This window comes from Malania oleifera, chromosome 8 (assembly GCF_029873635.1).
Source record: "Malania oleifera isolate guangnan ecotype guangnan chromosome 8, ASM2987363v1, whole genome shotgun sequence".
NCBI classification, from domain to species: Eukaryota; Viridiplantae; Streptophyta; class Magnoliopsida; order Santalales; family Ximeniaceae; genus Malania; species Malania oleifera.
Window position 1 is genome coordinate 19942666 of NC_080424.1, and position 26396 is coordinate 19969061.

The window sequence follows — 26396 nt, forward strand, 5'->3', positions numbered from 1 at the left end:
TAGTTAAACTTGTATGCTATAACTAGTGCCACACTGTCCTTCGCAAAATATGAAGTGTTCGGCTCGTGACAATTATATATGAATCTAAACTTTTGCTATGTTGAAAATCTCAATTATATTGAATTTGAGAAAATACGATAAATCCCTTTATCAGCAAATGTCCCTAAATAAACTATTAAAGTATGGAGTTACTAACAAACTTAGGTCATTTATATATGTCTCCAAAATAAATAATATATTTTAATGAAAACTTTAAAGGATTTTTTATGGATTTTTTAACCTAATAAAATAATAAAACAATGTAAGTAAGATAAAATAAAATAACTTAGCACCTATCCCCCCCCCCCCCCTCTCCATTATTATTTTCTGATAAAACAAGATAATTCAAAGCCTTAAAAATCTGATTCTTGAAGAAAAGATTCAATCTTCAAAACCTAAACACTCAAACCCTAATATCCAAGTATTAAAACCCTATTTTGAACACATATATTTTTCAACCATCCAAATTCAATTCAAAACAACCCAAACTTTTCTACATAAGAAAACTCAAACTCATACAGAAAAATCACTAAAATTTAAATTTTTATGGTGCCAAACATCCTTACATGAAAATAATTCCTCAAATATTATCAAAGAAAGAAAAAACACACAAAAAATCTTAACTCATGCTTGAACTAACCATTCATTCATTGCATGCACAAACTTAGCATAATATTTATATTTTCAACGAAGAAATATTTTGATACTGACGTGGAAAAAGAAATCAATACATTAGACGAGTCAAATACATACCTTACAAAGGAATTTAGTCCACATAAAAGTTAAAGAATACCAAAACCTTGATCTCCTAAAGAGTAAATATCAAATTTTAATTATGATAAATGACAGTAAAAAATTAATCTCGATAGCAAAAAGATCCTCAATGGGTTCCTACGTACAAGAGGAACCCTAGTTTGATCCCCAAGGAGCAAGAGAGTCATCCACTCTCTTGAATGTGTAATCTCCCTCTTCCCTCTCTTATTGAAAGTAACTCCTCTCTCCCCTCATGTAAGCAAGAGGTTCAATGCAAGTTCTCTCTTCCTTGCCTCCAAGGATTATTTTCGTAAGTGAAGGGCTAGGTATTTTAAGCAAGAGGTCTATGATTTTTCAAAATGTCTTATTTTTCATCAAATTACCACTGTTCATGCCCACATTCACCCAAATTTAATGAAACTAAATCCAAAATTAGCCTAACTTGTGCTTTAATATCTAACAAAAAATATATCAATTTCTTAAAATTATAAAATTAGGATCTGAAATTAGCTCGAACAAAAGTGGTTTCAATGAATAATTTATTTAATTCATGTGTTTAAGTTTCCTAATGCCTAAGAATTCAAATATAAGACAACTATAAAACCTCAACTCTAGGGATAATTCACACATTAGTTATTAAATCTATGTTATGATTTTGGAATTAAAATCTTATATTTTTAATTTGTCTATATTTAGTTAAAATCTAACACAAAATTGTACAAAGTTTCGTATAAATCTATACAAATCCATCTCCGAGGCATAAAATACATACGCTTGAAACACAACCTAAGTCTTGTTTGGGAGAGTAGAATTCAGACATTAGATTTGAATTTTTTTTTTTATGTGAAATTGGACAAATGTAGTATAAATGTACATTAAATTTTTTAATGCCTTACAAAATCACTTGAGACTACTCATTTCTAAAAGGTACAAAATCTAATCCCACAAATAAAAAAGGTCAAAAAAATTAAAATTGAGTACACTATTCATTTTCAAAAGGAACAAACTCTAATCCCACAAATAAAAAAGGTCAAAAAAAAATTGAGTACCTTTTAGTGTCATTATTCAAAGTAGATTGAACTCCCTTAATTGTAATACTAGTGAATTTAGTGCCACAAATAGAAAAAATAATAATAATAAAAAATAACTCTTTTCCCCTACACCACAGTAAGCTAAATTAAGTTTAGTTGGTTCTAAAATTTACCCTAAACCATTTGTATTACTCTACAGCGCTCTCTTATTTACAAATTCATATTCAAGTTAAAATTAAGAAGGATTCCTTTTGGGAGCTATACTTTTTTACATGGGATATGTAGTTTCAAAAAATATATAGTTAGATTTTTTTATATATATAAACATAAAGATCAGAAATTAATATTCTAGCCAAAAATAATGAAAGAATCATTATTTAGAGCTCCAACTTTTCTAATCGAAGTAACTTCACTAAATATATGGTAAGATTTTGATTTTATTTTGGTAAATATGTAGTTGAATGGTTATAGTTAGTAGTGTCAAATGATTTTTTTGACTTCTACTTTCCACAACATAGTTTTTTGTAATGAAACTGTAAATCTGCATATATATATATATATATATATATATATATATATATATATATAATTAACTGGTATTTTTGGGTCAATTTAATTTGAATTTTCCATTTTTCCTGGCCCACATTTAATTTGTGGATACATTCTCCAAAGAAGAAGAAAGCAAGCAAGCATCATTGAAAAGGATCTAAACGACTGTTAACTGCCAGGTCATCACCTTTTCAAAAAAAACCTAGTATTAAAAAGATCACACAATTAAAGACCAAACCTTGGGCTGAGTGAGTCAACTATTCATTTTCCCTTGTAGAGAGGGGTTCGAATCCCCCACAGACCTATGAGCAGTTGTTAGTTGAGCAGGTGGTTAGGTATAAGGGGCCTCATACGGGCCTATGTTCCAAAGAAGAACAAAGACAAGAAAACAAAAGAAGAGAAAAACAAACATAAACCAAGGTTGAACAATAAATGATGAATAAACCTTCCATTTTATCCATGTCTCAAAGTGCTGCACCAGGCAGCCATTTTACTGTAGCCAATATGAATAATTTGAATTGATCCGAAAAGAGGCATGCTGGCATAAGAGTCAACCAACTCCATCCGTTAAACGGTTTCAGATACTCAGAAGGAATTACGAGGGCCACTTCCCATTGAAAATTTGGTTTTTTTGAGCAACAATTCTGATTCAATATGATGGGGGCTTCTGTATTTTTTTTTCTCCCCACCTCTTTTTCTCCCACTCACAGATACACTGTATATAACCAATGTGCTGGTCATTACAATTTCCAAAAACTGTCCCCTATAAGAACAAGGGAAGGGAGAAGCAGACATGGCAGGACTGGTAAGTAATCAGCTCATTCTGTTTCTTTTCAACCCAAGAAGATTCGTTGCCATCCTTGCGCACAGAATTTTGAAAGGTTATTGGCCCAGCCCAATATGTTATAAGATACAAGTTGATGATGGCAATGTTTCACCCCCAACGGCAGATCAATGAATTAAAGAATACATTTATGCTGATTGCAAGGATTCCTGATGCCGAAGAGGGATACCTTCACAATCATATTCATCTTCTTCCGTATGCTTAGGGAGGCGCATGTGCGCAGATGGTGACAAACCTGTGAGGGAGAACAATGGAAACACTCTTATGCTGCATTTCTGAGCATGGATTTCGGACCTTGAATTTGAATTTGAGTGGATTTGGACAAATTTCAATTTTATATTACATCTTATCCAAATCCAATACAACTCCAAATCCAAGATCTCTCCAAACATAGAGTTAGTAATGAATAAAACCAATAGGTTAGTAATCAATAAAACCAAAGGAACACAATTTGTGCAACAAGAGAACCGAAAACACACCCTCAACCATGTCTTTTGTTTTGTGAAGAAGAAAAGTCCCAGAAAGGATGGTCACAAATCCACACATCTCTGTGATAATTTGAGTTGGGTTTTGCCGATCTGAGTCCTGCATCAAAAAGTAAAATTTTAGAACATAGTTCTAGACCTTTAGGCATAATTCATGAAAGTTAGGTAAAAGTACATACACGGAGAAAAACATAACTATTGAGAGATAATAGGCTCTCTTTTCCATTCATCAACATAGCTCCCCAATCAAGTGAGAGTTTGTGTATGGCCCATAACTTTTCATCCCAAAGACTGGCATTTCCCACAGATGCACCAACTGTGAAAGCTGAAAGTTCTCGTGGCTTGCATAAGGTGTTGTCTAGTTTTAGCTTGTGGGCCCTGCAATTTTTCCCTTATAAAGGCACATCGCATGGTGGGGTGAACAATGAAACCCTTCCTTCTAAGCCAAAAGTTCCCTAAATTCTCAACTGATGTGGGATTGTAGGTCTTCTTTTCCATACATCATCAATAACAATAACCAAATAATTATCAAACTAGAAAGGATTCTCTACCCAAAACTTTCAATCAATGAACACCACAAGCTAATAAATATAGGAGATCATCCAAAACAGCTTAATTCATCAAAGCTATGTGGCACCTTATCAGAGACATTAAAAATGCATTACCAATTTTAAAAAGTGCATTTTTTAATGACAGATATTTTCTTCAACACTTATTGGACACCCCCCATAAGTAGTACTAAACATGATTTAGATATTCACCGATTTATTGTAATATGACTCTTCTATTCTATTCTGTTCATGAAATATCATAATTAGGACAAAAAATAACCGACGCACTATGTTTTTCAAAAAATTCACAGTAAACTAGTCTACATTCATAATGAAAGATTCCATATAGAAAATATTAAACAAAATAAAAAAGAAATTAGATGGCATGCATTTATATTGATTTTTTTTTTATGTAGAATGTGCTATATAAACATATAAAATTAGTATTTGGAACAAATAATATAATATAATTGGCAATTAGTGTGTTCCTCTGGTGTTTGTGTCCTGTATTTTAGGATAAGTCATGTCCCCATATCCATGTTGTTTTGTACACTTCCAATGCCCATGTCCATCCTTCATAGATCAAAGCTTTTGTGACAATGATTATATGGGCTGCCTATGCGAAACCATTGAAAAAATAACGAACAGCTCCAGATCTCAACTTTCAAAAACAAAGAAGCACTCAATGGAGTACATTTTGATTTATTACTTGCACCCAGTCAACCAGTAAATTACTCTACATTAGTGCTTTCAACTTTATGCACTGATTTTTAATGCTATGACTAAAGCATCTTTTCTCTGTAGATTTAATACTATAACCAATTTTGCAGTTTTTTTTTTTTTTCTAATTAAATTGAATAAAATATAAACTTCCTAATCAAATAAAGTTCTCATAATACAAGTAAATGACAACAATGAGGCAGAAGTGTAAAATACTGAATTAACCCAAAAGGTATAATAAAAACCAAGATATAAACAATTGATTCACTTAGATGGGACCGTGCAATATATTTTGGGTGCAGTAACTGTCCCCTGGGTGAGTGGGAGGGGAGTGCAAGCTACAAATCAGCTTACATGACTTGAAACAAAGATTAGCATATTTCCTATGTAGATTAAAATCAAGAACAAAAATAAGCTACTCCTGGTCTTGACACCAAATTTAACCCCTCAATGGATGATTATGTTTTCCAGGTGAAAATCTACATTGCACCTGGATAATACTGGCAGAAGATAAGGATGCTAATTGTGACAAGAAACTACAACACAAAAAGAATCTGCAATTCATGAATCCTCCAGTTCCATATATTGGCACTTCTCCACTTCCAGCTTCTTTATATCCAAAATATACTTCACCCAATTCCAAATAAATAAATAAAAAGTGAAATTAATCCAATCATTGGACTCCACTTGGAATGCCAATTCAATATCATAACTTATTTTATTTTAATTTGCAATAATTTTCTGACATGTCTTGCCACATAGCAGTGTTATCTCCTTTTATCTGCAGGATACCTCCTTTTCCAGTTTGAGCCAGCTTTGTGCTCGCCTCACCTAACCTAGCAGCCTGGCCTGGATCATTACTGTGGACGATATGGAAGATAAAATCAGAGGAAAAATATGGTTTAAGTTCCATATTTACCATACTATGAGTGAGCTTGCTCGTACTTATTGATTGCACATTGTCTTACCGCTCAATTTGTACCAGCCAAAACTCATTTATGTATTATTGTAACACCTGCTGATGTACCTCATAGTTGGGCTGTACCTTCCTCAGGTGTCAAATGTGATGCTGTACCTGTCAGACCTCTATTTCAGTACAACAAGGAGTTTACTATGGTCAGTGCAGTGAGATTTGTGGAACTAATCATGCCTTTACGTGTGCACCCGAACCTGGCATATCTTAACCAAATCTCCAAAGACACGTGCTCTAATCCTCTGAGCTTCTACCTTAGAGGGAAGCATCTGCGCAAGCAACAGTGGATGAAGCAGAAGCGGGAATGTCGGCTTGAGTAACGCAAATATTGGTGAGAATCCAATGCCCCAAAAACCTAAGAGATCCTCCACAAGGCTCGTCCACAGGACTCGGTCAACTGTAATGTGTATTATCCATCAATCCACAACATTAGTACCCACTCTTCAATCCCTGTGGAATTTATTTAATTAACATTTTTTTTAATTTAATATTAATAACATTTAATAAATTTTTAATGGTTTTTACCAAAAAATTCACATTTCCTAATGGAATGGGTGACAAAGCTACTTTGCTGCTCACTGCTACTAAATTCCTGCCACCCAAGCAGCAATGGCCAGAGGGACTCAGCAGAGGAGGAACAAGTTAAAGGGAGTCGCTGAAGCAGAATCTTTGCTTCGCCAACTCTGGAATCTTGAGCAGCAAAGCGACAACCAACTTATGGCCTATCAGAGATGACTTTTTTATTTTCATTTTTTTTTCCCAATCCTCTTGATGGGTCAGTTGATGCACTGATCTGTCATGGTTAGTAATCAGCGATCCTGCCTCTCAGCCCTTTCCCTGTCCTTTTGTGTTAATTTATTATTTTAAAATATATATATTCAGATGCTCATTGGCTCACACTGTTTTTGTGCCTCACTGCCTCTCGAGACTCTCCATCTGTCCCTCACCTTCCATGATAACTGATAATGTGATGATTGAAGAACTCGTGCTAATATGCTATATTCTGTTTTTATTTGTAGAATGTGCATGAATAATGCCTATAATTCATCACGAATTCATTTTGTTCTTTGATGACAATAAAATTCATCATAAATTTATTTAACTTCAATTTGTCATCTTAAAGTGAAATACATAATAAATATTCCCATTATGATGTATCCTAGGTTTTCAAAATTTCCATATCACCATGTGAGCCCTCAGGCATAAATACCCCACCTTGTGCCATTTAGGACACAGAACCATGAAGTCAAGACTTGATGTTGCCAGCTTTGTGCATAATGCAAGGTCCATGATTTATACAATCTAGCTGATTGTGCTTAAAATGCAACTAAACTTAAGGTGGATGAGCATGAGTATTTGAGGAAAAGTCGTTCGATATCACACTCATCATTTGGATCACATAGCCCAAGGATAGTCACATTTTGACATACAAAAGTATTGTGAAGATGTCTGATGAGTGATGCTGATCTACTGCGATTGAATGATCTAGGGTGTAGGAAAAATTTTGGAGCTGTAGCCTCCTATACGGTAGCTTAATGTGGCACTCCTTAAATTATTATTTTCGTGTTAATTTCACGTTCCATTACATGTATGAAGAGAGATATAAAGATCGTAGAGAGATATTTGTGAGATTGTAACCCTTTGTGGTCAAGTGGGAGGAGGGAATTAGAGCGGTTGGTCAACTTGGCCAATTTGGACTAGGATTGTAATCACCCTTGTTCTACCTTACTTGAATTAGGATGTCCTTGTGACAAGATAATCCTTATTCAAGAAAGAGCTTCCAAATACATTTTGGGAACATAGTTCAATAAAGACTAGGGTTCCTAAACCTATAAATATGAGGAGTGTGGGCCTCTTAAGAACATGAACTCAAGTCCTAGAATGCCTCCACGTTTTTGCTTTTTCCTAGGGACTCATTTTCTCATCCTTCGATTGTTCTCTCTCTCTTTCATCTCTTTGGAGCCACCATTCGAGGTCATGAAGTGTAGAAAACACTGAAGAGGATTGTAGTAGCCCTCTTATCACTGTTAGGGATCATTAAAAATTACCACATCTTCAAGACTGCGTTTCTAGTTATTGGCTTCAATAACCCCAAAAGTATCTTCCATTATCATTTTTAATAAAAGACAACCCCTTTCATATGACTTTGCTTAACATCTTTCATAACTCCACCAGCTGCCAAAGTCGCACTCAAAATCAGGCGACCAAGCCACTTTGTTGCAAGCAACGTCTCATCCAAAACCTCTTAGTATAATTGTCAAAACCTCAGCTAAAATCTTTGCACAAATTTGTCACCTGACTAATAGCCTAATATCCTTCACCTTAATAGATTTATCCTTCTAAGCACCAAGATAGTAAAGATTGAATTAGTATTCCTTTCCACAATTCCATTAGCAAATTACTCTCTAAAACAACTCAAAAGATCATTCTCAATAACGCCAGAACATACCTGAAATAAAACCAAAGTAATCCAGTGTTTGGCTCCAGAGCCTTCTCTTTATCCATCTCAAAGAACACTCCGCTAACCTCCTTTCGGAAAGGTCTCTCTAACCTTCCTGCCTTCTCTATGAAAATAGAAGACCAATCAAGGCCTTCCACCATAGCTCTGCCAGTATCTTCCTCCAAAAATAACTTCTTGAAAAACGAGGTGATTTCAGCAATCAAATCTGGTGTTGCATACGAACTAAGTTTGAAGGCTGAATCCTACTCCTCCAAGAGTGAAGAATGGTTTTGTGACGGCAACATAAAACCTAAAGTTCTATTTTCTCCTCTTTTTTAGCACTGAATTAGCAGAGACAAGGAATGGAAGGTAAATATGTAAAAACAAAACAAATAAATAAAATAATGTTTTGGGGGTTTTAAACTAGTCAGAAATGTCAGGATATAATAGGTATAGAATCGTGTGAATCAATAGATTTAGATGCATTCACTAGATTCACTGGGTGAATCAATAGATTTGGTTGTTTTCTGGTTCTCTATCGACTTGGTTTAGAATTGATAAGAATCATGTGAACCGAATTGCAAATCATAATATTCTAACTATGATCACCACCACACCCCACAAAAAGGAGATCAAAAACCAAAAACTGGCAATTCCTCCCACAAATAACTTGTAAGCCAAGGACAATTAAGACCACAAACAATCCTCATCCTAACCACTATACAATCCAACAAAGAAAAAAGATCCAATGAGCCTAAAATAATAGCACCTACCATAGCATTCCACACATTAAGAATATCCCTTTAAGAACCACTACTAGGTAAAACAACCGAACCTTTAAGCCTAGACTCCCAAATACTACTAGCCACAAAACCATCCACAAACTCTTAGTTTTCTGAAACATAATCACATTAGTACTTGTTAGAGAACTCATCCTCGAAACCTAGGTGTCAAGGAGAGAGAGCTAAGAGGATCTTAAACTGACTTTGGAACTGCTCACAAAGACGATGTGGGACTGCACATACACTAATACTCCCCCTTGAGCCCATGGGGGAAATGAGGCGAGGAAAGCCCATTGGGGGGTAGGGGGGGGGGGGAAATGAAGCGAGGAGAAGTCCAACCCACAAATGATCCAAGCAGCCCAAGACCCAGCTCTGATACCATATTTGAGAACTCATCCTCAAAACCTAAGTGTCAAGGAGAGAGAGCTAAGTATCTTATACTAGTTTTGGAACTGCTCACAGAGACGATGTGGAACTAGACGTACACTAATAGTACTGGTATTGATGATCACGTGCCTAGCTATGTGTAGTCCCAAGCAACTTCCTAGGAACGCCTAGACCCCCAACTTTCTGATGCAATACTAAACGAACGAAGCATAGTTAATATTGTCAGTTAAGATATTTATAATTATAGTTATTTAGGTGTCATTGTCATGGCTTAGTTAAAAAATGTCATTTCCCAAACGCAACTTCATGTACACAATTCATTTATAAGCCTAGTACCGAAGTTTATTAATGAGGACATTGGAGCCTAGAGAAGTCAAAAACAGTTGTAGTCATGAATAGTCATTTCCTAGGCACATTTAATGCCCATGGGTGTAGTGTACTTATGTTTATGCTAGTCAACTTAATGGAGTACAGAATTTTCCCTTTCCATTTCTTTCAATTCTTTTCAGCTCAGAACTTTCTTCAAGTGTAGGTTAAGTGATTACAGTTTTTTATGTTATTCCTTTTGTAAGATATTGGATTCATCAAGAGGCACTTTCCATATACTCCACTGCTGCATGTCAGAGATAGAGGATCTCACTAAGAGTGATATCATTGCAATTACAGTGAATATAAGAAATTTCTAATATAACAAGTTTCCAACACGCTGTGTTGAAGTAGTATAAGAGCAGGTTCTCCATTGAGTATTTTCAAGATGGCTGCTAGGTGTGGGAGAGGAAGCCGCGGCCAGAGAGCTAAAAATTATACAACTATTTAAAGGATTTCTGGTACTCCACCATGGGAAAGGATTTAATACTTGGACTCTCTCTGGTCTTTTTTGCAGCAAGCTGTTCTAGAGGGGTGCCTTCTCTGGATCCTCAGAGAGATTCTGGTAAGCAGTTTTATTAAGATAGCTTTATAGTAAATTTTGGTTCTTCTTTCCATAGGATGATATCTTTGTACATTTTTTCCTCTATAATGAATATATCTTCTTTTTCTATCAAAAACAAAATATGTGGATAGATGCAAACAAGGTTGTTAAAATCAAGATCCTATACGTGATTGCTGGAAGGGTTAGCAAGATTGGATTGCAAGACCAGATTGAGGATTGTAAGATTCTTCTAACGATACAAAAAAGATATAAAAACAATGCATTTACATGTTATATTTCATAAATTTAAACATCATAAACCTAAAAACTTAAATTAGTCAACAAACAACTATGCACATAGACATCTAAAATATATAAAAAGCAAACAAATAACAAAAGCCATCAAGCTAGCTCATAAACATTTGTGCTAACATCAAGCCACTATTTGGTTCATTAAAATCCTCAAGATCATTATGGGTGACTTCATCAAGCCCATCATTTAACTCATCATCATTATTATCATCAAATGACTTATTGTATCAAATATCTGTTTACATCCTCAGCCTAGATATTTTTTTAACCACTTAATGAACATCAATCTAAAAACAAATTCTCTAGTTGTCCTAAATATTAAATAAACCAAATGGCTTCCTAAGTTGTCCATACCTGATACAAGCTATCCAGGACAAACATCAAGGCTATAATACAAGTAATTGGGTAAAACTTAAAATATAATGTATTGTAGGCCATTACAATCCTACCACATCCCTGCTGATCCCCACAGATCCTACTCCAATCCAACCAATTTTCTTTTCAACATAGGATCAGAATCATCTTGTAAAGTAGGATCATACAGTCTTACAATACTCTGAGCAATTTTAACAACCATGGATGCACATGCCAAATTGTCGAAGCCCAGCAGCAAAATATTGGTTTTCATACACCTTACTAGTACCTGCTGCTCCAGGGGTTGAGGTAGGTGCGGATTTTATTGTGGAGTTTCCAAAAACAGCAAGAGGGATTCACATATTCATGGTGGTTGACAGCTTCTCACAAATGGTGCGCTCATAGAATGCAAAAGACATCTCATGCTACTCAAGAAATACCATTTATCTCTCGGGAGGTTGTAAGGCTACATGGTTGCCCGACACAATAATAAAAACAGCAACCAAGCCTTAAGTCCCACTAAGTGCGGTTGCCAAATGAATCCTTCTCCACCACTCTGCACAATCGACGGCAATGTCTTGGAGGGGTTCTCAAATCCTTACTATCTCCGTCAAAGTTATTCTAGGTCCTACCCCCTCACTCCTATTGCCACTAGCATTAACTAACTTACTATTTCTCGTTGCTGCATTATTTGGCCTACATTGCAGGTACTTAAACCATCTTAAACACCCCTGCTTCACTAGACTGATTTACAAGAAAGCCACAACTGTCGAGAGAACTCTAGAGCCTCTTTTTCAACAGGATGAGAAGATTGAAAGGCTGATCAAGCTTCAACCCAATCCTACTTCTGATGTTCCTAAGCTCACTTTTGTTGCCTACATCTACATCATCTGGAGAGCAGGAAATGGAATGGTCTAAGAGAACTTGCCCACTTGCATGGATGAGATTGTTTTAAGATTAGTAGATAATATCAAAAGCAATATCTCTAGTACTAAGAGATTAGCAAATTTAGTTGGATTGGTTTCCTGTTTCTGTTGTGGTTGTATTTTTTTTCTGTGCCCAATTTAAGCTAATATATGCTCTATTACCTTTTTTAAAAAAATAAAAAATAAAAAATAAAATAAAAAGGAAACAAAAACAAAAGGAAAAACAATAAAAAATCAAAACAAAATAAAAACTTTCTTATCCATTTAGCATAGCTGGTTTATAGCTGTATACAGCTTTCTTTATAATTTTAAGGGCATTATATGATCATAAAACGCACCCAGAGGACTTGTCCACTTTACCCAACTAGCTTTGAAGATAAGATAAGGGAGGGACGACTCAGATGGTATGGACACTTGCAACGTAGGCCACATAGTGCACCTGTGCGAAAGAGTGACTTAGTTACTGGTGGGGGGCAATAGAAGGGGTAAGGGTAAACCTAAAATAACTAGGGAGAAGATAGTGAGTAAGGATTTAATATCTTTTAATCTATCAAAAGAAATTATCCATAATCGCATAAATTGGCGGAAAAGAATTCTTATAGCCGACCCCACCTAGTGGGACTAAGGCTTGGTTTTGTTGTTGTTGTTGTTGCTTTAAATCTCTATATTACATCTTCATTTTCTCCTTCAAAATGCACAATAAATCCAAGCACTAAAATCTACCCGTGCTATTAATTTCTTGACCATCAAGTTTAATATTTTCTCCAATAGTCCTCCCAACATGATTCAAAAATTACTTTTTTTTTTTATCGTTTTATTTCTATTCATATTAAAAACACCCAAATTATAAAGATTCTCCCTACAATTGTAGCTTAAATTCTACTCCACCTCTAGTTTCTTCAATCAAGGCAATTACATCTACAAACATGTACCATGGAATCGCATTTTTGTACTCCTAGTAAGTTCATCCATCCCTAATGCAAAAGGATAAGGACTCAAAGCAAACCCTTGTTGTACACCTATTATAAATTAAAATTCTCTAATGACAACTATATACTTACTACATACGCCTTTTTTTCTAGAATCAACCACAGAACTTCTCTACATACCCCATCATATGCTTCCTCAAGGTCAATAAAACCTTGTGCAGGTCCCACTTCTTTACCCTAAACTCTTTCATTGACCTTCTTAATAGATAATATAGCTTTTGTAATGGAGCTAGGCATGAAACCAAATTGATTTTAAAACCCTCATTTCTAACCTTTGTGTTTGGTCAATTATCCTTTCCAAAAGTTTCATTCTATGGCTCATTAAGTTTAATTCCACAAAGTTATTACAATTTTGATTATCTTCTTTATTTTTGAATATAAATATGGTATTAAAGAGTTTTTCCTCCATTCTTTTGTGTTAAATAAATTGGTTAACCATATTCCAATTTCCATTATCACCAAGGCATTTCCAAACTTCAATTGGGATCTCTTTTGGTTCTATAGCATTCCTTCTCTTTTATATTCAAAGGGAGAAGGTTTTATTAAAGAGAAATAATGTACAAAAAATATAGGACAGCTTTTCCATTTTTCACCTTCTTCAATGAGAAGAACTTCATGGACTCTAATCTTATAGTCCTTAATTTGAGGATTTTGTTCACATCCATGCTTTTTGTGAGCAATTGACAGTCCAAATCCTTAGCTTTTCAAAGGAGCTCAACTCTTCCAAATCACCCTGGCCAAATAAATGAGGGCAGAGAAAAAAAATTCCGAAGAAACGATCACTGTAGTCAGGACTCATTGTCAAGAGATAGAAGCAAATGCTCATGTCATTTCACTGTTACACAGAATTTTCTATCTATAATAGCAAAGAGAAAGCTACCAGTGACATCACTACAGCCTCTTAAAGAGGCAATCAATTTGCCACTTCAACAGTACTGCACTTTAACTGTATTGCATAAAAGATAAACGACACAAGCAAAATAGTTTGCAATCAGATAAAAAGGTGTACGTGCCAGTGTTTGCCAAGTCAAACAAAACAGGTTTAATATATGGGCCAAGGCATTACCTTAAACATAATTACACTGGCCAAAATGGTTAATGATGTAAACATCACATAGTATATAGGCGACACAACAGCTGTGTTGAATGTATCAAGAGCCTGCAATTACGAGACAAAATGAATTTATTTTCAATTGAGAACACTGAAAACAGAGTGCGGGGATAGAACAAGCATCCATCAAAAATATAAAAAGTACTAATATAGGGGACCATTTGCTTAATAAAGTATATATGTTCATTATATTTATTGGAATATTAAGCCTGTGTCATTGTTCTAAAAGACTGCTGAAATGTGGAAAAGAAAACTGAATATTCCACTTGCTTTTGAAAAAGATTACATTCCCTTTAAATAGATGATAATTTTCATCTAATTACTATGGACAACCTACTGAAAATAGAATATCCTATTTAAAACGGAAAGCAGTAAATTAGGAAAGACTATCTACAGAATCGGGTAACATGCTACCCAAATCCCCTAGGATCATGGAACCAAAAATAGCAAACAAATCAGTTAAATCAACTGCTATTTTAGCTGTAAATCTGCTAAAGATCAGCCTCTAACAAAGGCTTACAGATATCTAATAATTCTACACTCCCCCTCAAGTTGGGCTGTAAATATTGATTAGGCCCAGCTTGCAACCCAAATCATCAAAATTCTTTCTTGGCAGAGCCTTGGTAAAGATATCGGCCGTTTGGAAACATGTAGGCACACACAACATCTTGATTATTCCTTCCTCTATTTTTTGTTTTATGAAATGTCGATCAATCTCCACGTGTTTTGTTCTATCATGATGCACTGGGTTCTTTGCAATGCTGATGGTTCACTAACTGTCACAAAACATCTTCATGGGTTCTTCACTTGAAATCTTTAATTCCTTTAGAAGCCTTCTCAGCCATATTCCTTCACTGATGACGCGTGTCATTGCCTTGAATTCAGCTTCTGCACTACTTCTTGACACAACTGATTGCTTCTTACTTCACCATGTCACTAAGTCTCCTCACACATATGTGCAATACCCAGAAGTTGACCTTCAATCATGTATTGATCCTGCCCAATCTGCATCATTGAATACTTCAATATCTCTTCTTTGATTCTTCTCAAAAAATAATCCTTTACCTAGTGTTAGCTTCAAATATCGTAGGATTCTATAAACTGCCTCCATATGTTCTTCATTGGGATTGTTCATGAATTGACTCGCCATATTGACAGAGAAGCCAATATTAGGTCGGGTGTGAGACAAATATAAAGGTATCCAACTAGTCTTTGATATTTGCCTTTATCCACTGGTGCACTGTCTTCCTTGGCTCCTAGTTTGGTTGTTGAATACATAGAAATATCTGCTGGCTTGCATCCGAGCATCCCAGTCTCTCTCAAAAGATCTAGAACATATTTCCTTTGGGAGACAAAGATTCCCTTCCTTGACCGTGCCACTTCCATGCCTAGGAAGTATTTGAGATTCCCAAGGTCCTTGATTTCGAATTCTTTAACTAGAGGACCTTTGAGACTACTCATTTCCTCCTCATAATCTCCTGCTAGAGTGATGTCGTCCACGTATACAATGAGGATAGAAATCTTTCTTTCAGGAGAGTATTTAACAATAGTGTATAATCTGATTGACACTGAGAATAGCCATACTTCTTGACTACCTTTGTGAATCTCTCGAACCAAGCTCTTGGGGATTGCTTGAGCCCATATAAAGTCTTCTGAGTTTGCAAACTTTGTTGTGTGTAGCTTGTGTCTTGAATCCAAGAGGAATTTCCATGTAGACTTCTTTAGTTAGGTCTCCATTAAGGAAGGCATTCTTGACATCCAGTTGGTGAAGAGGCCAGTCTAAATTTGCTGCCAAAGATAAGAGGACCTGCACAACTTGGCTACAAGGGCAAATGTCTCTTCGTAATCGATTCCATATGATTAAGTGAATCCCTTTGCTACCAGCCAAGCTTTGAATCGGTTAACATTTCCATCTTCATTGTATTTCACAGTGAATATCCATTTGCAACCCACTGGACGTTTTCCAGTTGGTAATTCTGTGATCTCCCATGTTCCATTCTTTTCTAGTGCATTGATTTCTTCCTAGACAGCATACTTCCATTCAGGTGTACCGAGAGCCTCTTGTATGTTATTAGGAACCTATATTTTGTCAAGGTTGGCAACAAAAGATCTAAAATTCGATGACAGGCCCCTGATATGACAAAAAAGTGTATATTGGGTGTTTTGTGCACGATCTCACACCTTTTCTCACAGCAATAGGACAATCACTATCATCATTAGTTAACTCATTATGGGAAGTCTTGGGATTAGAGTTACCTAGTGGATTTTCACCTGATCTAGGGCTCGGATCAAACTCTTGGTTTTGCTCAAGGGATGCTTGTTGTCCTATCTCCTTTTGGTTCCTTCTCCTCAGTGAATCAACTCATCATTTTTGGTTGGTTGAATAGTGCCTAGATGCTGATGTTTCACGGGAGATTCTAAGAAGGGATGTGAAGGAGAAATGGAGTCAGCAGTTGGAATAGATTCAGAAATTTGTGATAGGTGAGAAGGGCCAAAATCAGAAGAAGGGTGAGATAACTCTTCAATATCCCAAAGCTGGAATTCATGCGTAATCTCCCCCTGAATTTCAGATTTGGGGTAATATGGTTGTTTCTAAAAATAGGTGACATCCATGGAGTGATAATATCTTTTAGTAGCTGGTGAAAAGCATTTATAACCCTTTTAGTTTGGAGAGTACCTGAGAAAAATGCACTTGAGGGCTCTAGGATCAAGTTTACCCCGGTGTTGACTATGAACATGAACAAAAGTTGAGCACCCGAATACTTTGAAGGGAATAGTGGAGATGAGTTGAGTATTTGGAAATGACTGAAGTAGATTTTGACAAGGAGTTTGGAATTTGAGAACGTGAGAGGGCATCCTGTTTATGAGGTAGGCTACAGTGAGAATGGCATCACCCCAAAAGTGTTTCGGTAGATGTGTAGAGAACATGAGGGAGCGGGCAACATCAAGTAGGTGCCGGTTTTTTCTTTCGACAATTCCATTTTGCTAAGGAGTGTCAACACAGGAACTTTGGTGTATTATACCTTGACTCGAGAGATCATCATCAAGAATGGATTTGAAATATTCTTTGGCATTATCAGTTTTCACAATCTGTATTTTTGCTTGGAATTGAGTATGGATCATGGTCTTAAAATTTTTGAAAATCTGACCTGCCTCTAACTTTTCTTTCATGAGGAATATCCAAGTAAATCTAGTGTGATCATCTATAAAAGATATAAACCAGCGAGATCCAGTAACATTCTTAATCCTAGATGGCCCCCACACATCACTATGAATCATTGAAAAGGGTTGGGATGCTTTGTAGGGTCGGTTGGGATAAGAGTAGCGAACATGTTTTGAAAATTGACACATCTCACACTGAAAATCATTTGGATTTTTATTATTGAATAATGAAGGAAAGAGTTTCTCGAGATACAAGAAATTTGGATGTACTAACCTATAACTCACAACATAATTGCACTATCATTATTAAAACGAATGATAGAAAAATAACTTTGAATTCTAGACACTAAACAATCGGATTTGTGAGTTGTTCCTTGAGGAGGATCATTAACCTAGAGAAGATAGAGCCCTGAACACATTTTAGCACTACCAATCGTCTTCCCCGAATCCAAGACCTAAAATTCACACATATTTGGGAAAAATTTAGCAACACAATTGAGATCCCAAGTGAGTCCACTAATAGACTGTAAATTGCAATCCAAATTTGGCACTAATAGAACTGAGTTGAGTGTTAGGTTCTCTGAAATTTTAACAGAACCTGTACCAGCCACCTTTGAGAGCGAACCATCTTCTATCCTAACTGTTAAATTTTCATAACAGGGACTATAAGTAGAAAAACAATTTCTATCTCCAATCATATGGTCCGATGCTCTTGAGTCTATAATCCATGGACCTAGCTTCTCCTTTTTAACATTAAGAGTACTTAAAAAATTACCTTTGTGTGCCAAAGAACTGGTACCAACCACAGCAGTAGGGGCTGCTGAAGATTGGCTGATCATTTTCTGCAATAATTCTAGTTCTCCTTGCTTGGTTGGGCTGCAACTCCTGAGAGATAATCATCCTTTCCCTTTCCGCATATTAAAATCATCACAGAATGGGACCATTGGAGATAGTTATTCCCATTAAGCTTGTGTCCTGTAATGGGCATGAGGCTGCTATCTTAACTGCTGCTATTGCCTGAGACCATGGCTTCCTGATTGGTGGTGACGTCTGAGACCGAAGAGGTAGAGTCGTGTCTCCCGGTGGCCATACTGTATTTGGTCATATGGGAAGATTAGAGTTCAGAGGATGCTCTGATACCACACTGAAATTTGGAAAAGAAAACTGAATATTCTACTTGCTTATGAAAAAGATTACATTCCCTTTAAATAAATGATAGTTCTCATCTAATTACTAGGGATATTTACAACCTACTAAAACTAGAATATCCTATTTAAAATGGAAAGCAGTAAAATGGGAAAGACTATCTACAGAATCGGGTAACATGCTACCCAAATCCCTTAGGATCGTGGAACCAAAAATAGCTAACAAATCAACTGATTTGTTAGCTGTAAATCTCCTAAAGATCAGTCTCTAATAAAGGCTAACAAATATCTAATAATTCTACAAAGACTAAAACTCAGACCAGGCAGGTAAGACTGGGTTCAAACAAACCCGATCGCTTTAACTTTCTGGATCACATCCACAAATCAACCCTTCACCAAACTGGACTCAATGTAGCCAACCCAGGGCAACTCAGTCCAACTCAGCCAAAGGCCTTGTGGTTGGGTTGGACCAACAATTCACTAATAAGAAGAAAAGTGGATTTTTGTGCCTTGCAAGGATCAAACCTTGTTTGCTCAAGTGAGGAAAAATTGATCTTACCACTGCATTAACAATGGAACATGTGAGAAGAAGTGATTTATGTGGTAACCATACCCTTTAAGCCATAAAAGAGCATCCCCAGGTCACAAGGCTCCCTGCTTTGCAAGGGTAGGAGGATGGTTGTCACAGTGTACAGTGTACACAGCCTTACCTTTGCTTTTTATGCAGAGAGACCATTTCCTTGGACTCAAACATGTGACCAAACTGTCACAAAGTCGCAACCATACCATTGATCCAAGGCCTGCCCTTGTACCCTTTAAGCCATGGTAAATTTAAATTACTTTCATAAATTGCATGGTTTTTATTTTTTCTTTGTATTTTATGAGTTTATACTAAGCATGTTGTGCATTAATTAAATTATGTTAATTGATATTGGAACTTCATTTAGTTTATTGGTGCTAGGAAGGGCTTAGATGAAAGGAAATTAAGAAAGCCATGCTAAAACATAAACAACATAGGAGTTGGGATAGTGAGAGAGAGAGAGAGAGAGAGAACAGAACAGGGGCATGCTGAAACCAGGTGTGACACCTGGCAGCAGCTGGAAGCACTGCAAAACCCAGCAGACACCTGGATCACAACTGGCACCACTGCAAGAGCTGCTATATCTGTTTCTAGCATTAGGAATACCAGCAACAACAAAACACACTTGTTACCAACTACCATAAACCCTAGTTCTAGAAAATTCTGCAGAAAATCAAGCAACACCAGGAAAATTCAGGGAAAAAATACAGAAAATTCATAGGAACATCAAAATAACTGAAGATGTTGATAATCAAGGTGCATTTCATTTATTCATCTAGATACTTTAGGTAAAAGTGGAGCTTTTCAAGGAAAAATGGTAGAAACTTGCATGAAATTGAATCCTAATAAGTAAGGATTTTAAGCTTGTTATTTCTAATTAATATATACTGTTGCACATATGTTCTCCTAAGTTTTCATAGATACATATTGTTAAGGCTTGATATACATTTGTTAGCCCACAACCTAACAACTTAAGCTTTTAGGTAAAGTGGTAATCTAACATTGTGTCAGAGCCGGTTACCAAGAGGTCCTAGATTCTACTCTGGTTGCCCATGTTTAATGTAAGTTTGTTAAAAATTTATCATGTTCCCATATGGAAGTCATTCATTGTGTATTATCTACCCACGTGAAATTAGGCTGCACGTGTGGGGAAGTGTTAAGGCTTGATAATCATTGTTGGCACACCTAACAACTTAAGCTTTTAGGTAAAGTAGTAGTCCAACGCATTTTTTTTGTTTTAGTTGGGAAATTTACATATGATGCATATTGATCTTGTAAGGAAGATAGTTTGTTTGCTATGGCATATAACTTGTGTGGGCATCTATTGAATTGCTATTATGTGAAATAGTTGGCACCATGTGTTGTTTGTGAGATTGTGAAACTTGAGAAAATAAGGATTGTGTCTCCCTTGGGTGAAGAGGCCCTAAATTTCTAGAAGTTATTTCCGCATTAAGCGGTGGTTGGCCAAGCTGGAAATTGCCACTTGTTTGAGATGAAATCATGAAAATTGGCACTTGTTTAAGATAGCACTATGTAGAAAAAGAGAATAAATTAATTGTATATTCAATTGTGTTTTTTTTTTACATACTCGTGTCCCTATTTAACATGTACACAAAGAATAAAATATGGAAATATAAAAGTCAACCCATACAAATCAGCCTAAATATCAGATCTAATTAGAGCCTTAATCTTCTACCACAATCTCCTCCAAATCATTCGGAATTTCCACACTCCCCCTCAAGTTGGATCGTAGATATTGATCATGTCCAACTTGCAAATAAACTCTTCAAAGCTAGATCTTTGTAATCCCTTAGTGAAAATATCTACTAATTGTTCTCTTGTAGGGATACAGGTCATGCAAATTGTCCCCTTCTCATTTTCTCCTTTATAAAATGCTTGTCCACTTCTATATGTTTAGTCCTATCGTGCTGAACAAGATCATGAGAAATACTAATGGCGGCTTTGTTGTCGCAATAAAGTTTGATGGGGTGCTCTACTGTGATGTGTTGTTCTTCCAAAAGTTTTTGTAACCATAGCCCTTCACACATTCCTTGTGCAACAGCTCTGAATTCAGCCTCGGCACTGCTTCTGGCTACCACACTCTACTTCTTACTCCTCCATGTTACTAGAATTTCCCAAACATAGGTACAGTAGCCGGTAGTAGACCTTCTATCTTCTGTTGATCCTGCCCAATCCGCATATGTGTAGATCTCTACCTTCTTACTGTCACCTTTCTTGAAGAATAGTCCTCGCCCTGAGCCATTTAGGTATCTAAGAATCATATATACTGCTTCTAGGTGACTCTCCTTTGGTGAGTGCATGTGTTGACTGACCACACTTACAGCGAAAGCAATGTCAGGTTTAGTGTGAGAGAGGTAGATCAATCTACCTACTAGTCTCTGATATCTCTCTATCCACGGGCTTTCCTACGTCTTCCATCCTTTTTCCTGCCTCGATAGGAATATCACTTGGTTTACAACCAAGCATGCCAGTCTTGGTCAAAAGGTCAAGTACATACTTTCTCTAGGAGACACTAATTCACTTTCTTGTTCTGCCAACCTCCATTCCCAAGATATATCACATTTGACCTAGGTCTTTTACCTCAAACTCTGTGGCTAAGACCGTCTTCAATCTCTCCACCTCTCCTGTGTCATTTCCAGTGAGAATGATGTCATCGACGTACACAATCAAGATGGTCCTTCTTCCCTCATTGGACTGTTTGAAGAACATAGTGTGATCTGACTGCCCCTTTCGGTATCCTTGATTCTTTATTACTTTTTCAAATCTATCAAACCACACCCTCGGTGATTGCATGAGTCCATACAGGGATTTCTTTAATTCACACACTCTAGTTTCTTCTCCCTCTTTGCAAATTCTTGGTGGTAGCGTCATGAACACTTCTTCTAGCTCACCATTCCGAAAAGCATTCTTGATGTCAAACTGATGAGTGGCCAGTCCAGGTTTGCTTCCAGGGACAAGAGAACCTGTATAGTGTTCAGCTTTGCTACTGGTGCAAACGTCTCGGTGTAGTCAATACCGTATGTCTAAGTGAACCCCTTTGCCACAAGGCGGGCTTTGTATCGTTCTATTGTGCCATCAGCCTTATACTTTACTGTGAACACCCACTTACAGCCTAGTGGTTTCTTCCCCCTTGGCAAAGTCATCACCTCCCAAGTTCCATTCTTTTCTAGTGCCCTTATCTCTTCCATCACTGCCTCTTTCCACTCTGGAATCTCCAAGGCTTCTTAAATGTTTTTATGAATTTGGATTCTGTCAAGGTTCTACGTAAAAGGACGACACTTGGCAAAAAGAGCATTGCAAGATACAAATTTTGAGATAGGATGGAGAGTACATGCTCGGGCCCAAGACCCAAGGGAAAGTGAACATGAACGAGATTGTTTTCTAAAAGCAATGGGTCAGTCATCTTTTACCTAGTCGAGATTGGATTCAGACTCATGAGGAGTTGGAACTATCACCGACTCTGACTCTTTTGGTGCTTCGGAAATGAGTGTCTCATTGGACTTCAATTTTGGCCTCGTTGAGTAGACAAGTGTTTCCCTATTTGTTTGTATTTCCGCATCTCCCCTTGAGTTCAAGTTTCCTTCTGTACTAGGCAAAGAAGCAGATGTAGTGGTCTCGAAAACAACAATATCTAAGTAGTCTGAGTTTGAGGGTCGAGCTTTACTCAAGGACTCCCCATAAAGCGAGTAGTAGGGGGTATGTTCGAAGAAGGTGACATCCAGGCTAACATAGAGTTTCTGGGAGATTAGGTCATAGCATTTGTAACCCTTCTGTGTGGGAGAGTAACCAAGAAAGACACATTTAAGTGCTCTGGGATCCAATTTGTATCGCATGGGTGCGTGAATGTGGACAAATACAGTGGACCCAAAGACACGAAGCGGAAGCTGTGAGCAGAGCCTAGAATTGAGAAAAGTCTCTTGGAGTTTTTGGAGCGGAGTTGCAAAGGATAGAACTCTACTAGGCATTCGGTTAATGAGGTATGTGGCTGTCAAAATTGAGTCACCCCAAAATTTTGTTGGCATGTGAGATGTGAAAAACAGGGCACGAGCAACTTCATGGATATGTCGATTTTTCTGTTCAGCAACCCCATTTTGTTAAGGGGTGTCAACGCAAGAGCTTTGATGGATAATACCATTCTCTTGAAGATACGTGCCCAAGGAGTGATTGAAATACTCAGTACCATTGTTAGTACGAATGATTTGGATTTTTGCGTGAAACTAGATTTGTATCATAGAGTAAAAATTCATGAAGACTGATCGAACCTCAGTTTTATCAGTCAATAAATATACCCAACACAAACGAGTGTGATCATCAATAAAAGTAATAAACCATTTTGTATGGATCCTATTAGGAGTACGAGAAGGACCCCATAGATCACTATGAATTAGACTAAATGGGACGGATGGTTTATATTGAGATCTAGGAAAAATAGTACGATGGTGTTTGGCAAGTTCACACACTTCACACTGAAAATTCAAGGCAGTTTTATTCGAACATAGTGAAGGAAATAAGTGCTGCAAATACTGAAAACTAGGATGTCCCATCCTTTTGTGCCATAACAAAAGTTCACTTTCCTTAGGACTAAATGCAGAATTACAAACAGTAGGAGGACATGGTCCATTCACATTAGCTTTGTCGTAGTAGAGCCCGTCACATTCCTTAGCACTGCCAATTGTCTTACTCGATGATAGGTCCTAAAAGACACAATGAGAGGTAGGAATTTAGCTGAGCAATTAGACTGTTTGGTTAACTGACTAATAGACAGAAAATTGCACGATAAATTAGGAATGTGGAGGACAAATTCAAGAGTAATAGATTCAGAAATACGAATACTCCCTTTGCCAGCGACAGGGGATAGAGTCACATCTGCAATTTTGACTTTTAAATTACCGACACAAGGTGAGTATGTTGAAAATAAATGATGAGCATTGGTCATAAGGTCAGATGCACCACAGTCAATAATCCAAGGTGTAAAATGAGAAATGAAACTAAGGGCTATCAAAAAAGCACCTTTGTGGGCTAAAGAACCAAATGACATAGTATTATAGGACTAACTCTAGGCTTGAATATTGGAAAATAGCACATATAATTTCGCAAGTTGGTCAAAATTAAATCCACCACTAGAAGCTGTCGAACCATGGGCTTCTGTAGGTATGTTTTTTTCCTAGGTTTCGGTGGAGGCCTAATGACCATGGGCTTCATTGGGCTATCTGGGCTTCCAATCCGTGGGCTTGCCATGTAAGGTCTAGCAGGTGTCTTTAGTAGGGCCCGTGTTTTTTTTGCAATGCTCACAATGGGGCCTTCTAGACTATTTTGGGCCAAATCCAGTATGAGGCCCATGGGTTACAAGAGCTAATGCCTCGGGCTTAGACTGGTTCGCTCCTTCAACATCACGTTCCTCCTACTTTCCTCTCGCCGAACCTCAAAGAAGACTTCTCGGATGGAGGGCAACAGCCGACAACCTAGAATCCTACTCCTCATGTCGTCAAGCTCTCGGTTCAGCCCCGCCAGAAACTCGAATACTCTCTCGTTCTCCATCATCTTCTTGAAACATACACTGTCACCCATGCATTCCCATTCCTCTTCGCAGCTGAGATCGAGTTCTTGCCAAAGTCCGAGCATCTCGGTGTAGTATTTTGTGACTTCCCGATCTCCTTGCTTCGTCTGCCATAGCCACATCTTCAACTCGAAAATCTGGGAAGCATTTTCAGCATCAGAGTATGTCTCACGCACCGCATCCCACACATCCTTTGTCGTCGGGAGAAATAGGTACGTTTTGCCAATGGCGAGCTTCATAGAGTTTATCAAGCATGAAGTTATCAAGGAGCTCGCAGACCGCCATTTCTGGGATGCCACTGCATCGATAGGAGGTGGTCGCCGAGTCTCGCCAATAAGAAAGCTGAGCTTTCCTTTACCGTCGTTAATGAGCTTGATTGACTATGCCCATTCTCTGTATTTCTTAACATTGAATTTTTCAATAGTAAGATGGAGTGGGGAATTCTCGAATACGCCAGCCGAGCCCATGGAGGAGGTTATCTCCAACTCTTCTTCCTAGGTTGCCGATTGGCTGGACTCATGGCCGTCTCCTTTTTGGGCAACCATGGATTGCTTAGGGTTTCAGAGTAACCCTAGCTCTGATACCATGTAGAAAAAAGAGAATAAATTAATTGTATATTCAATTGTATATTCTTTACATACTCGTGTCCCTATTGAACATGTACACAGAGAATAAAATATGGAAATATAAAAGTCATTCCATACAATCAGCCTAAATATCGGATCTAATTAGAGTCTTAATCTTCTACCACAATCTCCTCCAAATCATTCGGGATTTCCACACACTACTACGTTGAAATGTGCGCCATTTGAGTGTCTTGTGACAATTACTCTACATAAGGAGATTGGCACTTGTTTGAGATGGAATCATGAAAATTGGCATTTGTTTAAGATAGCACTACTACGTTGAAATGTGCGCCATTTGAGTGTCTTGTGACAGTTACTCCACATAAGGAGATTGCTTAGAATAAGAAATGTCTTTGTGATAATACGGTTATGCATGCATATAAAGAAATTGCATCTTAAAATGACAAAATTCTTATACACATAAGGCTATGTAAAGGATGTCTACTAAGCTTGTGGTTGCTCACCCAACTTCTTTAACAATTCTAGGTGCAATTGGACAGACAGAAAGCAAGTGTTCCCCAAAGAGATTGCCACTTTTTGACATATACTATATGTTGGCAAAAAGACACAAAGCATGTGCTTTGTTGGTGAAGTTGTATATAAAGTAAAGCCCAACATAACAAGCCTATCGTAAAAGTAAAACCTTTTTGGAGCATTATAAAATCTATGCATGTATCTTGGGTTTTAACAAATATTCTCCCTTAACTCATTACTTCTCAAATGATGATTTTTGCAAAATTAATTATTCCCTAGGCCTAGTGCCTCCATCAGATTTTGGACGGAGACACGAAGTCACGACTAGCATGTGCTAGAAATACGAATGTGACAATTTCTTTCCGGAATCTCTTCATAAAGAGAAAATAAAATAATAAAATAGAACATCATAAAACAAACTAAAATTTTAATGTTTACTAAAATAAAAAACAAAATGTGCATATGCATATACAATTATACATACATTTGCGTAGATATGCAGACGCGTGCCACACACACAATCACATGTCTATATATAAAACACTCACCATTCATTTAAATTATTAATTTAATCACAATATAAATATGAATTGAATAATAAGAAAAGTCTAGTCTAATGTTCAGATAAAATTTGGAAATTTTTCAACTACTTTTGAATTTCAATATATATATATT

At 36.9% G+C, this 26396-nt stretch overlaps 1 protein-coding gene across 2 annotated transcripts in view; it reads right to left on the reverse strand.

Moving 5' to 3' along the window:
- Positions 1 to 2793: 2793 nt before the first annotated feature.
- The window catches only part of LOC131161506 (probable magnesium transporter NIPA4), a 44927-nt gene continuing 21324 nt past the window's right edge, over positions 2794 to 26396 (reverse strand). The window contains exons 7-9 of one of the 2 annotated variants that reach the window (XM_058117317.1): positions 14112 to 14204; positions 3696 to 3801; positions 2794 to 3451 (exon numbers count right to left, since the gene is read on the reverse strand). In XM_058117317.1, coding sequence (XP_057973300.1) covers positions 3345 to 3451; positions 3696 to 3801; positions 14112 to 14204 — 306 coding nt within the window. In that variant the 3' untranslated portion in view covers positions 2794 to 3344. Of the gene's footprint in view, positions 3452 to 3673; positions 3802 to 3880; positions 4188 to 14111; positions 14205 to 26396 lie in introns of those variants that run through there. The other variant, XR_009138497.1, reaches the window with a different exon arrangement.